The sequence below is a fragment of the Loxodonta africana genome, chromosome 1, assembly GCF_030014295.1.
Source record: "Loxodonta africana isolate mLoxAfr1 chromosome 1, mLoxAfr1.hap2, whole genome shotgun sequence".
Taxonomy (NCBI): Eukaryota; Metazoa; Chordata; class Mammalia; order Proboscidea; family Elephantidae; genus Loxodonta; species Loxodonta africana.
This window is the reverse complement of record NC_087342.1, coordinates 30,779,022-30,793,469: the sequence shown is the minus strand read 5'-3', so window position 1 is coordinate 30,793,469 and position 14,448 is coordinate 30,779,022. Positions and strand designations below refer to the sequence as shown.

General features: G+C 51.2%; 2 protein-coding genes across 6 annotated transcripts in view; one reads left to right on the top strand and one right to left on the bottom strand.

Moving 5' to 3' along the window:
• Positions 1 to 15: 15 nt before the first annotated feature.
• Positions 16 to 7,098, bottom strand: ALG3 (ALG3 alpha-1,3- mannosyltransferase). Of its 4 annotated transcripts, none has more exons than XM_064279245.1 (9): positions 6,987 to 7,098; positions 4,789 to 4,888; positions 4,545 to 4,692; positions 4,276 to 4,436; positions 3,800 to 3,920; positions 3,170 to 3,375; positions 2,942 to 3,017; positions 514 to 659; positions 16 to 355 (listed from the first exon to the last, which is right to left on the bottom strand). In XM_064279245.1, the coding sequence occupies exons 2-9, from the start codon at positions 4,860 to 4,862 to the stop codon at positions 193 to 195; spliced, it is 1,095 nt and encodes a 364-aa protein (XP_064135315.1). In that variant the 5' UTR covers positions 4,863 to 4,888; positions 6,987 to 7,098; the 3' UTR covers positions 16 to 192. The 4 variants fall into 4 exon arrangements, with proteins under 4 accessions (XP_064135315.1, XP_064135313.1, XP_064135320.1 ...); XM_064279243.1 differs by lacking the exon at positions 6,987 to 7,098 and adding an exon at positions 6,663 to 6,873; XM_064279250.1 differs by lacking the exon at positions 6,987 to 7,098 and adding an exon at positions 6,700 to 6,826.
• Positions 7,099 to 7,238: 140 nt separating this feature from the next.
• The window catches only part of ECE2 (endothelin converting enzyme 2), a 35,352-nt gene continuing 28,142 nt past the window's right edge, over positions 7,239 to 14,448 (top strand). For both annotated transcript variants that reach the window (XM_023551530.2, XM_003412890.4), the window contains exons 1-2: positions 7,239 to 7,828; positions 13,482 to 13,765. In XM_023551530.2, the coding sequence (XP_023407298.1) occupies positions 7,633 to 7,828; positions 13,482 to 13,765 (480 nt within the window). In that variant the 5' untranslated portion in view covers positions 7,239 to 7,632. The remainder of the gene's footprint in view (positions 7,829 to 13,481; positions 13,766 to 14,448) is intronic.

The following is a 14,448-nucleotide window of genomic DNA, read 5'->3' as shown; positions in this document are numbered from 1 at the left end:
AAAGTGCCTCTTAAAGACTGCCAAGTGACTTCTTTATCTGGCCAGTGTATGCCCCTAATGCCTTGGTCCTGCCACCAGCTGCCTGTCCTTCAGGGTAGGCTGTACAGGCGTGGACTTGGCAAAGTTTATTGGAAGGGCACAGAGTCCGTCCCCGCTCAGGGTCCTCAGTGGCCTGAGGGGAAGGGGCGGATTTCAGTGGGCTTTCTTGCTGTGCGCGATGCTCTTGGGGAAGGGCTGGGGCCCCAGCCAGAGCTGCAGCAGGATGACAGCATGGCACACATGCAGGGCCGCAGAGCTGCAGGACGTGGATGGGTATGTATTCCAGGAGAGCTCGATGAGCCCCAGCACCAGCAACCTGGGGATGAGAAACAGGGCCCAGGCTGTGTCCACTTCCTGGGTCTGGCAGCCTTTCGGTTCCTCATGCCCTGGCCACGTCCCTCCACCCCCTCCCTGTCACAAACTTGATGAGGGATCCCTTGGCCCTTCCCACGCCCCCCGGCTGGCCCAGCCTACCTGAGCAGATGTGTGAGCCAGCGTGCAGGCATGGCCCACAGGAGGTAGGGCAGTGTGTGGAAATACCAGACGTAGAACTGGTAGTGGAGGGAGCGGCTGAAGCAGATGCCAATGAAGTTGGAAGTGAAGAGTGTAGAAACGATCTGTACGTGGTGGTCAAGGCCAAGGGCAGGAGCCAAAGAGCCAGGAGGTGGGGCAGGGGTGGTCCCAAAGTAGAGGGGCCAAAGTTTGGGGGTTGGAATAGTCCCCTGACTCTGCCCTTCCAGGCTGCATGCCTTTGGGCAAGTTTCCTAGCCTCTCTGGACCTGTTCATCAATCTAATAGACCCAAACCAAATTCATTGGCGTCAAGTTGATTCCGACTCACAGCCACCCGAGAGGACAGAGTAGAACTGCCCCACAGGGTTTCCAAGGAGTGCCTGGTGGATTCGAACTGCTGACTTTTGGTTAGCAGCTGTAGCACTTAACTACTACACCACCAGGGTTTCCCATCCATCTGATATGAACACGGTAATACCTAGAGCTGTTATGCCTACTGAGTTTGAATCTGTCACTTACTAGTTCTGTGACCTTGGCAAGTTATTTAACCTTTTAATACCTTAATTTTGCCATCTATAAAATGGGAATAATAACAGTACCTCTGTATCTCAGAGCTTTAAACGTTAGAACGTATATACAACAAAATATTATGCAGACATAAAGAAAAGTGCAGTCCTGATACCTGCTACAACATGGATAAGCCTTGAAATTAGTCAGTTACAAAATGACAAATGAAATATCTAGAATAAGCAAGTATATAGAGACCAAAGTTTATCAGTGGTTACCAGTGGCGGGCGGAAAACCTGGTGGCCCAGTGTTTAAGAGCTACAGCTGCTCTGTGAGAGGCCATCTAGGATACTCCATGGGTCTGACCCCTTCGGGAATAAGCAAGAATGAAGAAAACTAAAGATACAAGGGAAAGATTAGCCCGAAGGACTAATGGACCACATCTACCATGGCCTCCACCAGACTGAGACCAGTACAACGAGATGGTGCCTGACTACCACCACTAAGTGCTCTGACAGGGATCACAGTAGAGGGTCCCAGACAGAGCTGGGAAGAGATGCAAAACAAAATTCTAAGTCAAAAAGAGGACCAGACTTGCAGGCCTGACAGAGACTGGAGAAGCCCTGAGAGTATGGTCCCCCCGACACCCTTTCAGCTCAGTAATGAAGTCACTCCTGAGGTTCACCCTTCAGCCAAACATCGAACAGGCCCATGGAACAAAACAAGACTGAAGCGGTGCACCAGCCCTGGGGCAGGGACTGGAAGGGGGTGGTGGACAGGAAAGCTGGTAATAGGGAACCCAGGGTTGAGAAGGGAGAGTGTTGACATGTCGTGGGGTTGTTAACCAATGTCATAGAACAATGTGTGTACTAACTGTTTGATGAGAAACTGTATTGTTCTGTAAACCTCCATCTAAAGTACAATAAAAAAAAAAAAAAAAAAGATCTACAGCTGCTAACCAAAAGGTTGGCAGTTCAAATCCACCAGGCGCTCCTTGGAAGCCCTGTGGGGCAGTTCTACTCTGTCCTATAGGGTCGCTATGAGTCAGAATTGACTCAACGGCAATAGGTTTGGTTTTTTTTTTGGTTTACAGAGTCGCCATAAGTCAGAGTCAACTTGATGGCAATGGGTTTGGTGTTTTTGGTACTAGGGGCGGGCAGGAGTGTGGGGGAAAGGACTCAATGCTTAGGGGACCTGAGCTCCTGTTAAGGGGGTGGGATATTTGAGAACAGATAAGGGTGGCAGCTGAACAACATGATGAACGTAATTAACATCACTGAGCTGTACTCATGAAGACTGTTGAGATGTCAAAGGTTGTTACATGTATATTTACCACAATTAAACAGTTACAATGTATGCACAGCTCTTAGGACAGTACCTGGCAGAGGGCGAGCACTCAACAATGGTAGCTATTAATGGTACTACACTCTAGGGTTACTATAAGCTGGAATTGAGCTGATGAGAAGGGGTTTTGTTTTGTTCTTGGTATAGGGTCGCTGGAGCCCTGGTGGCGCAGCAGTTAAGAACTTGGCTGTTGCTTCTTGCTAACCAAAAGGCTGGCAGTTTGAATCCACCAGCCACTCCTTGGAAATCCTATGGGGGAGTTCTACTCTGTCCCATAGGGTTGCCATGAGTTGGAATCGACTCGACAGCAATGGGTTTGATTTTTGGTTTTAATGGTAGCTTATTAATTTATGGGATATTTAGAATTGAGAATAAAATATGCTTAAATACGTAAAGCGCTCAGCAGAGTCTAGTGCAGACTCAGAGCTCTACAGATGGCCCTGGAGCCATTACTAGTACCTTCCCTTCCCTCCCCCAGGGTCGCCAGTCTCTGCGCCTGGAGAGGGCAATGCTTACCTTCCCCCAGTTTAGAGGATATGATTGGGTGTCAGGGGCTGGGGTGGGACCTTCCTCTTGGAGGGATCCTTCAGCAGGGACAGGATGCTTTCCCCCGTCCTGAGAAGCCATTTAGACATACGTCAAGCCTTCATTGTGGGCCAAGTTCTAGACTCAGCCCCACGAGCTCGACATCACCCCTAAGCAGCCCCTGAGGCCTAGGCCTGTCACTCCTTCCCTCAATCTGCTCACTAGCCTGCCCCCTTTCCTACCTGTGCCACCTGCAGAGGGCAAAGAGCAAGAGCAGGGTCAGGTGGGCGGCCAGCAGGACCAGGTGGAAGGCACGATGCAGGAAGAGGGCCTCGGGAAGGAAGCGCCAGTTCACAGTCCAACGGAAGAGAAACTGGCGGCCAAGGTCAAAGGAGCGGGACAGGTAGCCGACGGGGTTCTCCAGCAGAAAGGGCAGCCCCAGGACCACCTGGGTCGAGAGTCACATCAGCAGCTGTCCAGGCTCACCTCCAACCTTTGTGTCAACCCTGAGGGGAGTGAGGCGCAGGCCTCAGGGGTTCCCTAACTCCCACCAGGAATGGCAGGAAAGCCAGCCCCACCCCACCACCCTAAGGCCAGCTCCTGGGCCCAAAGAAGCTGAGGAGCCAAGTAATAACCATGTTTCACTTCTGGATGCACTCAGTCACAAATGCACAAAGCTAAAAGGGCCCTCAGAGGCCACCTAGGTCAACTCTTATTTTACAGCTACGGAAACTGAAGCCCAGAGGTCGTGGCTGCCTGGCCCAGAATCAAGTCCAAAACTCCCTGTCTCCTGACTTTGAGGACATCTCAGGGATGGAGGAAGGAGGCCAGGCAGAGTGGCCTACAAGGGGGAAGGGCCGAGGTGGGGGTACCTGAAGAAGAGCACAGATGCCCAGCTTGGGAAGGGCCCCACGGAGGCCGAACTGCATGAGGAGGAGGAATAGTAACCCAGGGGCAAAGAGCAACACGTTCATCTTCACGGAGACTGCCAGGCTGGAGGGGCAGGGAGGGGAGGGAGGCAGGTCAGCTCCAAGCAAGCACCCCACCCAAAGATGCCCGTCACCAAGCAAGTCTGTGGGGGAGTCCTAGGGGGAGGGGAAGAGGGTCAGATGCCTGGTCTCTGCGCCCAGACGGGGCGAGCACACATATACTGAGTATTCAGAAAGTGTGAGGCCCATCACCAACAAGGGATGCCACCTGGAGGTCAGGAAGGGGATATGCGTGCAGGTGCTGGGGGCCTTTCTACCGACCAGCCCTGGCCACTGCCTTACTCTGCTCCAGAAAACTGGGGAGGAAGAGATGGAAATAGACAAAGGACAAGAGGGGGCCGGAAGGGAGGGGTCACGACCTGAAACAGCAGCAGCCCCAGCCCCAGCGCTGGGCCAGGAGGAGGTTGATGCTCAGGAAGAGCAGGGCCATGGCCACAGGGTCGTTGAAAAGCCTCAGCACGAATATGGAGTGGACACGGTAAGAGGCGCAGCACATGAAGAAAAAGACGAAGGGAGGTACCTGAGGAGCGGCACAGTGGGGAACAAGGTCAGCTCACCAGGCCTGAGCTGTCCACACTGCCTGGCCCTCCCAGGTTTGGGCCCCTGAGCCCTGGTGGGGTGAGCTCACTTTGCAGGTCTGGTGGTAGATCCAGAAGACAAGCAGCAAAGTGGTCAGGTAGAGCACAGCGAAGATGTGCTGGGCTACACGGATGTCAGTGCCGCGGCCAGTGGCATAGTACAGGCCCATAAAGATGTACACAAAGCCGGCTGGGTACCTGGAAGATGAAGGAACAGGAGCCTCGGTCAGGCCACCCAGGCTGGCACCCAGCCAGTCTCTCACGGTCCTCCCCAAATCTCCTATTTGTACTCACACAAGAGGTCCGGTGTCACCCTGCAGTTGTGTGTAGTCATAGGTACCATGGATGACACCCTCCACCTCGGCCATGTAGGCCTTCCAGTCGATCTCTGTGTCTGCAAGTGGACAGGATGGGCTGGTTACCTCCAAACCTCCAGCCCATCAGAGTTCCAGTTCATTCTCAGGGCTTCCATCATGATCCCTTTGTCAGTGACTCCAACGTCTATACCCTCAACCCAGCTGTCTTCTGTAAGTTCCCAGCCATACATCAAACTGCCCATCTGAAATCTCTCACTGGGTGACGCCAGGCACCTCAAACTCAATGCCTATAAGCCATAAAAAAAACCATTGCCATAGAGTCAATTCCAACTCATAGTGACCCTAAAGGACAGAGTAGAACTGCCCCACAGAGTTTCCAAGGAGTGCTTGGTGGATTCGAACTGCGAACATTTTGGTTAGCAGCTGAAGCGTTTAACCACTACACCACCAGGGTTTCCATGTCCATAACAGAACTCATGATCTTCCCTCCCACCCCAAATGTGCTCCCCATGAATGGCACAATCAACCACCCAGATGCCCAGGTCACAAACCTGGGTAACATCTTTGGTAACTTCCTTCTCTCCCATTTCCAATTGCCAGTCACCAAGTCCTACTGATTCTTTAAACACTTTTAGTATCTCATCCCTCTACATACTCAAATTCGGGCCTAACATGATCTCCAGCCTCCACAAACCCAAAGCCTCCTAATGAGGCTGCCGGCTTCCACTTTCACTTCACTACAATTTTACACTCTGCGGCCAGATGAATTTCCTAAAATACACATCAGATCAGGTCTCTCTGCTTAGAACCCTTCACTAATTCTTCATGGCTCTTAAGACCAAGCTCTTACTCCCATTTTTAGGTGAGAAACTTTAGAGTTAAGGAGGTTAAGTGAATAGCTCAAGATGACTGAGGTGGGATGTGGTAGAGTCAGGACTGGAACTTGAGAGCTCCCAAGTTCTCACCCATTATACTAACTACCTCCTCAACAAGGCTTACAAATCCCTCCATGACCTCATCCCACCTTACTTCTGCAATCTCATCTCTCACTACCACACTCACTTGGTTTCTATGTTCCAGTCTTAAAAAAGGCATTTCGGCTTCTCAAAGGAACCAAGCTCTCTCTGACTGGAGGTTTTTGAAAAGGAATCCTCTCTGACTAGGGCATTCTTCTCCTTCCTCTTTTTCCTCTACAGGCTAACTCCTACCTTTGGGGGGGGGGGCAGGGAGGACTCTATCATGAATATGATGCACTGTAATTGCCTGCTAACTTATTTTTGTCAAGGGCCAGACATTCAAGGTAGAAACACATCTACCTTATTCACCACTGTACCCCTAGCACCCAGCACAGTGTTAGGCATACACATAGGTGTTGAGTTAACCGCCTTTAGCAAGAAAAGTAGGCGCCCTGAGCCCAGTGTCCAGATTCAGCCTGGAAAGAAAGTCGCCAGTGGACTCAAATGGTGACGAAACGCCAGCACTGAGAACGGACTTTGAGGCCACAGAATTGAACCGATGAAAAAGCTGAGACTCAGCCGGGGAAGTCACTTGCCCAAAGCCACAGCAGAGGCAGTGGCAGCAGTCCGTTAACTCAGACTCAGGTCTTCTGACTTCCAGGCTGGTTTCCTTAGCCTGACAGTCTGTACGATCACGCAGAGGGCCCATCTCTAGGGTCGCCCCTTCCCTTACAGGGGCAGAATTAGGATAGGGATCCGTTTCCGTCCAGCAGGCTTAGGGCTCAGGTAAGAGAGCCGCGTCCGCAGTCGATAAATCCGTGGGTCTGGGTCCCAGGTTGGCTTGGGGTCCGAGTCCCCTCCCGCTCCTCCCCTTCCCCTCCCCTCGGGCACTCACATGCCACCCTGTGAATGACCCAGAAGGTGATGCCCACCTCCGCTAGGCAGAGGCAGGCGGCCACCAGCAGCGTGTAGCGCGGCTCCACCAGCAGCAGGCTCCGCTCCTGCCAGGCGCGCCGCAGCGATTGCCCGCAGCGGCCCGCCGCCCGAGCCGCAGCACCAGCCCGGCCACGTTTCCGCAGCCCAGCCGCCATCTTGACGCTGCGCCGCTCGAGCTGGCCGGCCGCCCAGGAAACTCAACCCTTGAGCACTTAGGTTCCGCTCCCCGCGCAGCGTCCCCGCCGGACTTGAGCGCTAAGCCGAGTTGTCAGTCATTATTTACCCCACGAAAACGTATTTCTTCCACGCGTTTCCCCGGATGGACTGCACCCTCCGTGTGAGCATGAAACAAGTCTTACTCCTCAGTATACACCCAGCCCTGGGCGCACAGCTGATGTTGTGCAATGAACGTTTGCAAAAAAAAAAAAAAAAAAACCATTTCTGCTCCCCTTCCGCCGCCCAGCATCACACTTCGTCTTGGGAATGTGTGTTCACGCAGGTCTCTCCCGGAGGGCAAGGCCCGTGTTTGCGCCTTTCTCGCCGTCCCTCAGAACCTTCCAGGCGCTCAAAAAGGATTGGGAAGAAACGAAACTTTCCCTAGTTTTCAGACTTCTTAATAGAAGGGGCCAGTCTGACTAAAAACATCACTGAGGGGTCCGCTGAGTCTGACGCCGTGAGCATGGCCCTCAGAGGTGAACGGGCAGTTCAGTCTGGAGAACTTCATTTTCCGAGCCGGAGAGTTCTCATGGGAGCGCTCAGCAGAGACGGAAGTTCCACGTGTTTGTGTAGAGCAACCGCGCCCGGGTGGTGGGGGACCCGAGGCCCCGCCCCCGCACTTCGCCATCCTGACTGGCTACATAACGGCCCCAAGCCCCGCCCAGAGAGCGGCTCGGGTGCCCGGTGGCCTTGCCCGCGCTGCTGCTGCGAGCATGGCCTCTCCCGGGGCTCCGCCGCCGCTGCCGGAGTTACCGGAGCGGAACTGCCGGTACGGCGAGCTCCAGTACTGGAACCAGCGCTACCGGGACGCTGCCGACTCTGCCCCCTACGAGTGGTTCGGAGACTACTCCTCGTTCCGTGCCCTTCTGGAGCCGGAGCTGCGGCCGGAGGACCGGATCCTCGTGCTAGGTGGGTAGTCCTGGCGCTGCCTGGCCCAGGTGGAGCTGGCTGGCCCAGCCTGGCCCAGCCCGAAGCCGGGATCCGGCACCTTCAGAATCTGGGTCGGATTTAGCCAGGGCAAACAGGGATCAAGAGATTCTCAGGCCAGGGGCCCCCTGGAGAAACTCGGGGACTGAGTGTGGGCTCTGACCCAGGACTCAGCTCCGGACCCTCGGGCAAGGAGAGCTCGGGGGGCCTGGGACAAGTCCCAGCGCTAGTTTGCTGTGTGGCTTAGGACAAGTCGTGAACCTGTTCTGAGCTTCGTATTCTTCATCTGTACAAGTGGGACTGCGAGCTCAAGATGGATGAGACACGTGCAGACACCTCGAACACAAATTGGAGTGCTTTTCCTTTTCTGCCCGTGGAAACCAGGAGCCACTGTCACCTAGAGAGGGCTATCATTTCGGCGCTTCCCGAACCCTGAGACTTAGTCCTCTGCGCCGCGTGATGTGAGGGGAGAACAGCCCCCCCTATGGCGGGAGGGGAGATTGCAGTCGAGATTGGCGCGATTGTCCTGAAGGGAAGAAACGCGGGGTGCGAGGTGTGTCTCTGAGGTGCAGCCACTCCGTCAGGGTTCTTTCCTATTGCCAGCCTTGGAGGCTCTAGTGAGGTTGGATTGAGCGATGGGTTACCTTTCAACTCTAGTTTTTTTTTTTTTCTCTCTAAAAACAATTATATATGTATAACAAAAGATTTCGTGAATGAGTCATCTACAATACAGTAAATATGTAAGGTATAAATAATAAATGTAATAGGTGTGTATACCCTACTCAATTTGGAAAATAGAACATTCCTAGTACTAAAAAGGAAACCCTGGTGATGTAGTGGTTAAGTGCTACGGTTGCTAACCAAAGGGTCAGCAGTTCGAATACGCCAGGCGCTCCTTGGAAACCCCATGGGCAGTTCTACTCTGTCCTATAGGGTCGCTATGAGTCGGAATCGACTCAACGGCACTGGGTTTTTTTGAGTACTAAAAAAAACAAAACCAAACCCATTGCCATCGAGAGTCAATTCTGACTCATAACCTATAGGACAGAATAGAACTGCCCCATAGGGTTTCCAAGGAGCAGCTGGTAGATTTGAACTGCCCACCTTTTGGTTATCAGCTGAGCTCTTAACTACTGTGCCACCAGGGCTCCTCCTAGTACTAGGAGAAAGTTAACCTGGTGGTTGAGAACTTAGACTCTGGAGGTAGCTAATTAGGTTGAAATCTTGGCTGTGCTGACACTAGCTATGTAAATCATGAATAAGATACTTAAATTTCTGTGCCTCCATTTTCTCAGCCTTAAAGAAATAAAGAGTATTTATTTATGAGGTGGTTCAATGATTGTATGAGAACAAGAGATACCTAGAACAGTGCCTGGCAAATAAAGAGGTTTCAATCTAAAGAGTCACAGATGCACAGTTAGAAGCAAATATATATCAAAACTAGGGGATACACAGTAGAAGGGACCCCAGGGGATGTCGAAGAGCACTGAGTGTCCCCTACAGTCATGCAGGTAGTAAGTGGTGAAGTAAGGGCACCTTCCTACTCCAGAGCTTCCTCCTCCTGTTAAACCACAAAGGTGGGTGGAGACAGCACAGAGATGCATCTAGAACTCTGTTGAATTTGGTAAAATGATCACATTGCAGTTACAGCCTAATGGTTATAGTGATATAAATTGAGATGGAATGTTACCACTGAAGGTGAGTGGTTCTCTTGAAAACTGGGGGCAGTTTAGTATAGTGGTTTAACAGCTCTGGGTCCGGAGTTAGACAGGCCTGACTTAGGTCCAAATTCTGTCCTTAACAATGACCCTGTGACCTGGGGAACATTCTTTTTCCGCTTTGGGCAGCTTCAGTGTCCCCACCAGGAAATGGGGATGGTAGCAATTATATATGTGGAGCCAGGGTCAGCAAAAAAGAGGAAGACCCTCAATGAGATGGATTGACACAGTGGCTGCAATAATGGGCTCAAACATAGAAACGATTATGAGGATGGTGCAGGACTGGGCAGTGTTTCATTCTGTTGTATGTGGGGTTGCTATGAGTTGGAACCAACTCGATCGCACCTAACAATAACTGTGAAAATAAACTGAGATAATTTTTATAAAAGGCTTAGCATAGGACCTGGTATTCAATGACTATTACTAATTATTGTTATTGAAAATGGGAGTCAGGGAGGCAGTTTATCCAGGACTATTCAAAGAACAGAGTGCCTTTCCCAGGGACTTGTGTGTCTGCTCCCTGGGGCTAGAATCCTTATGGCACGTGAGTGTATATGGATGGCTGTCACAGCTTTCCTGTCATTACGCTTCTCTGATTATCCCCCTTTGCTTAGCGCCATGCTCCATACCAATCTTCTGATCATAATTTGACTTCTCATTTAGATGGAGCCCTGGTGGCGCAGTGATTAAGAGCTTGGCCGATAACCAAAAGGTCAGCAGTTCGAATCCACGAACTGCTGTTTGGTGACCCTACGATGCTGCTCTACTCTGTTCTATAGGGTGACTATGAGTTGGAATTGACTTAATGGCAACAGGTTTGGTAGTTTTTTGTAGGGATAGAAGGGACTGACTAGAGGATTCAATTGTCCAGTCCCCATAGTGGCTATTTCACTGTTATAAATTAGTGAATTGGCATTCTGGCTTATACCTCAGTCTCTTGGTGTTCGATTAGCATCCACACCTATGGGCCCCCATGTGATGTATCCCTGGATCTGGACCAATTCTTTAGGGTTCTGCTGCCCTAAGTTCCCATCAAGGGAGGGGGGGCAGCATCCTTCTCAAGCCCCATCTTAGTTGCTGGCCCTAAATCACTGAGGCAGCAGAGTCAGAATCTGCTGATTTGTGAGATGACTGGCCCTGTGGTCTGGTTTTGTTCTCCCTTCACCTTTGGTAAAGTTCTCTTGGAAGATGCCATCCTGTTCCAAGGGGAACAAGGAAAGGAGACCTGGAGTTGTCTGCAGTCGGGCAGAGCTCTGCAGGTATGTGAGGTCAGGTGAGGCATGGTAATTGGCTTGCGAGTCAGAGAACCCAGTGGGATTTCGGCCTGGAACTGAGTTAGGGTCTTCTAGGCAGCCATCCCCCACCCCACTGCCATGTGGTGTATCTGCCAGAGCTTGTTATGGCTCTAACATGGAGAAACATGTGTTGGCTTTTCTCAGGCGCAGTGGTACTCTCCCTGAGCCCCAGGGCCTGAGAAGGAACATGAGAAGGGGTAGCTGAAGACTGGCCCGCTGCCTCTGGGTGCCCTGTCCGGGTGCCAAGCCCTGCTGGATTAAGGCTATCCCACCAGCTGATCCTGTGATCCTCTCAGAGAGGCAAACGGAGATTAAAGGCAGCCTAATCCCAAGATTTCAGGATCCCCACCTGGAGCCGCCAGAGCTGATCTAGTTCCATTCTCAGGCTGAGACTGGCCACGGGAGGGCCTGGAAGAGGCCAAAAGACCTTCTAAGGAGGTTATGCCTGTTGGGCTGTGGAGCCACATCTGCTCCTCTAACCCTCTTTGGGACTGCTTTCCAGGTACTTTCTGCCAGAGTGTGTGATTGTTCAAGACTGTTTGGCTGTTGGCTTCCCTGAAACCCTTGGCCGATCTACCTTAGGTGGGGCCAGGAGCCCTCGTACATGTTCAGGAGGCCTGTTGCTATTGAAACACTCATCAGGTCATGTATTGATTGCTTGTTATAGATGTGTTGCTCCCACCAGAGCATACCTTCTTGAGGGCAAGGACCCTTACTTATCATCAAAGCCTGTGGGGGTATACAATTAACTTTACCCAAATAACTTGGTCTTTGTCCTTGGTTCCTGGGAGATAACCACTAAACCATTGGGATTTCTCCAGTGACTGAGTTTATGTTAATGATGTGACTCTTGGGTTGGGGCTGGCCATGCCAGAAAGATCTACCAGGTCATGTCAGCCAGATCTCAGGGGAGGAGGGTTAGAGGTTGAATTCAACCACAGATTCAATCAATCATGCCTATGTAATGAAAGCCTCAAATAAAAACTCTGAACATTGAAGCTTGTGGAGCCTCCTGGTTGGTGAAAGACATGAATCTTCGGGAGAGTGATACATCTCTTGGGACATGGAAGCTCCATGTTGGGAACCCTTCCAGACCTCACCTTATCTGTTTGTGTCCTTTTGTTATAATAAAACTGTAATCATAAGTATAGCATTTTCCTAAGTTTTGTTGCTCATTCTACCAAATTATTGAACTCGGGGTAGCAGGAACCCTGAATTTGTAGCCAGTAGGTCAGAAGTGAAGAGGGTCTGGGTTCCTCCAAACTTATAGTCAGTGTCCTGAGGGGGTAGTGAGAACTCTAGAATTTGTAGACAGCAGGTCTTAAGTGAGGGTATCATGGGAACCCCCAAGCTTGAGGCTGGCATCTGAAATTCTAGGCAGACTTGGCTGGCAGTCTGGAGTACTGTTCCTTTTAACTTGCGAGATCTGAAAGCCTCCAGTGGCTAGGGTCAGAAGAACCGCATCTGCAGATGGCTTCAGAGAGGACATTTAGAGTGTGTGTCGGGAGAAGACACAGTGATATACACAGACATGCTTGGAGCCCAAGGGACCAGTTCCACTGTATGTCCCCACCTCGATTCCCCTTCACTTCTTAATTCTGCCTTGGAAATTAAAATAGGATAATAACCCCTAACACCAATCCTTCCCGGGGATGATGTCTTCAGAGGTTCCCTGAGAGGCTAAAGACTAGGGTAACACTGATGTTACCCTAGTAATATTGTTGTTATTATTATCCTAATAGTAATATTAAAGGAGCCCTGGTGGCACAGTGGTTAAAGTGATCAACTGCTAACTGAAAGTCAGCAGTTCAAATCTACCAGCCGCTCCCTGGAAACCTTGTGGGGCAGTTTTACTCTGTCGTTAATGGTCGTTATGAGTCGGAGTCAACTCAACGACAACCAGTTTGGTTTGGTTTGGGTTTTAGTGGCACAGTGATTAAGCGTTCAGCTACTAACCAAAAGGTCAGCAGTTTGAACCCACCAGCCACTTTGAGGGAGAAAGGGCCTGGCAATCGGCTCCCATACAGATTACAGCCAGGAAATCTTATGGGGCAGTTCTACTGTGTCCTATAGGGTCACGATGAGTTTGAATTGACTTGAAGGCACACAACCAATAACCACAGAAAATAGTAATATTATTATTAGGGTATAATATTATTGTCCTAGTGAAACTCCACTTTCATTCTGAGTTTAAGGAAACTGTGGCTCAAAATGTTGAATGACTTGCCATGGCCATGTGACTAGGGGTATCAGGACCCAGATGTTTGGACTTCTAAGTTCCGAGCTCCTTCAGCTACTCTCCAGCTGTTTCAGTTCTTCAGATGAGTGCACCATAGCCTGCATGTAAGCAAAGTATTGTTATCTTCATTTTCTGCATAGGAAATCCAAGCTCCCAGTATTCAAACAACTTGCCCTATTCCATGCAACTAGAAATAGTAGAGCCAGGATTTGAACCCGTGCTATGTGACTCCAAGGCTCACACTTTTCCTGTATTGCACGACTTCACCTTCAGTTCCAGCAGGTTTGGGCTTAGAGAAAATGAGGCCAACAGTGGATGGATGATCGGGGAAGCTGAGAACCAAAACTAACTTAAACCTTCACCACCCACCTTCTCACCCCCAGGCTGTGGGAACAGTGCCCTGAGCTATGAGCTGTTCCTCCGGGGCTTCCCTGATGTGACCAGTGTGGACTACTCATCCGTAGTGGTGGCCTCCATGAGGGCTCGCTATGCCCACGTGCCCAAGCTGCGCTGGGAGATTATGGATGTGCGGACACTGGGCTTCCCCAGTGGCTCCTTCGACGTGGTACTCGAGAAGGGCACGCTGGATGCCTTGCTGGCTGGGGAACGGGATCCCTGGACTGTGTCCTCTGAAGGTGTCCATACTATAGACCAGGTGCTGAGTGAGGTGAGGGAGCAACAAGAGAGGAGGGCAGACTGAGAGGTGGCGATGAAGGGTTGAGGTTTCATGAGAACAGGAGAACTCAGAAGCCGGTAGGGAGCGTGGTCTGGATTAAGTGGTGGGCCATTCTCAGGTGTGTGGTCCCGTGAAGGAAGGAGAGGGTTAAGCTGGGTTGGGATTAGAGGGGACTTGTGACTAGGAGTCCTGGTGGCACAGTGGTTAAGTGCTCAGCTGCTAACCAAAAGGTCAGCAGTTCAAATCCACCAGCTGCTCCTTGGAAACCTGTGTGGGACAGTTCTACTCTGTCCTGTAGGGTCCTTATGAGTCAGAATTGAGTCAACAGCAACAGGTTTAGAGTGGCTAGACTCACACAGGGTGATGATTGGCTACTGGATTGCTGTAGGGATGAGGTAGCTGCCAGGTACCAGACATGTGATAGACTGGGAGGGTGAGCAGTTAACAGGAAGGCAGTGCCCTTTGTACCGGAGTCACTCTTATGCTCCTACCTGTCTAGAATATAACCCTACCTCCATGGAATGGCCGGGGGGCAGGGGAAGGGGCTCACCGAATTCCTCAAAATACCGCACCCACAACCAATGATTTATCCCCTGGGAAGGCCCAGAGCTACCTGAATGTGGGGTGGTACCTGAAGTCTGAGAGGGCATCTGGGCCAGTACTGACCTTTGAGG

Excerpts from the sequence above, each read along its gene's own strand:
- ALG3 (XM_064279243.1), bottom strand. The coding sequence starts at position 6,858 with ATGGCGGCTGGGCTGCGGAAACGTGGCCGGGCTGGTGCTGCGGCTCGG. Across the intron at positions 4,889-6,662 it reads GGTCATTCACAGGGTGGCAT|ACACAGAGATCGACTGGAAG; the intron begins GTGAGTGCCCGA and ends GTCCACTTGCAG. Across the intron at positions 3,018-3,169 it reads GCCCTCTGCAGGTGGCACAG|GACGGGGGAAAGCATCCTGT; the intron begins GTAGGAAAGGGG and ends ATGGCTTCTCAG.